General features: G+C 49.6%; 1 protein-coding gene across 1 annotated transcript in view; it reads left to right on the top strand.

The window, feature by feature from the left end:
* The window catches only part of smg1 (SMG1 nonsense mediated mRNA decay associated PI3K related kinase), a gene marked incomplete in the record, with an annotated part of 55,992 nt that overhangs the window by 33,645 nt on the left and 21,664 nt on the right, over positions 1-683 (top strand). The window contains 2 exon segments of the mRNA XM_042228909.1: positions 184-402; positions 526-683. Coding sequence (XP_042084843.1) covers positions 184-402; positions 526-683 — 377 coding nt within the window.

The raw sequence follows: 683 nt of genomic DNA, 5'->3' as shown, positions 1-683 counted from the left end.
CACATTGTGGCTTGTACTGCTGTGTTTTGATGTTTCTGACCTCTGTCCGGACTCTTCTCACATGCTTTGTTGTGTTCGAGCTTGTATTCAGTGCACGCTTGGTGTTTTCAACAGTCATTGTTTGTATATTCTTGGATTCTTTTCTGCAGCCTGTGTAAACCCTGATGTTCTGCTTTATGTCAGGATGAGGAAATGGCTCTGCAGCAGGAAGATGATGAGGATGACATGGTGGACGTGATTTGGCGGCAGCTCACCAGTTCGTGCCCTTGGCTGGGGGAGGCCAGCCAGCAGGTTACAGATGGTCTGATCCGAGTTTGGAGACTGGTCGTGGACCGTATCTTTGGTCTCTACCGCATCTCCTGCCAGGCCTATTTCACCTTCCTCAAGCTCAATGCTGGACACGTGAGGCTGAGTTCCTAAAGCTGATGACTGTGAAACAGTGACTGCCATGTGAAGATCATGACATAGATGTAAGTGCAGCGCTCGGTTCACTCCCTCACTCTTTGTGTGTGTGTTTGGTTTTAGGTCCCTGTAGATGAAGATGACCCCAAAGTGCTGCTTTCATATCACAGCAGCAAGCAGAGCAATGATGACGTAATTGTCATGGCAACGCTGCGTCTCCTGCGTCTTCTGGTGAAGCATGCCGGTGAACTGAGAGAGGGGCTTGAGCTAGGCTTAGCTTC

This window comes from Haplochromis burtoni, unplaced genomic scaffold, assembly GCF_018398535.1.
Source record: "Haplochromis burtoni strain Fernald_Lab_line unplaced genomic scaffold, NCSU_Asbu1 Contig_363, whole genome shotgun sequence".
Lineage (NCBI taxonomy): Eukaryota > Metazoa > Chordata > Actinopteri > Cichliformes > Cichlidae > Haplochromis > Haplochromis burtoni.
The sequence above is the reverse complement of the archived record's forward strand: the minus strand, read 5'-3'. Positions and strand labels throughout refer to the sequence as shown.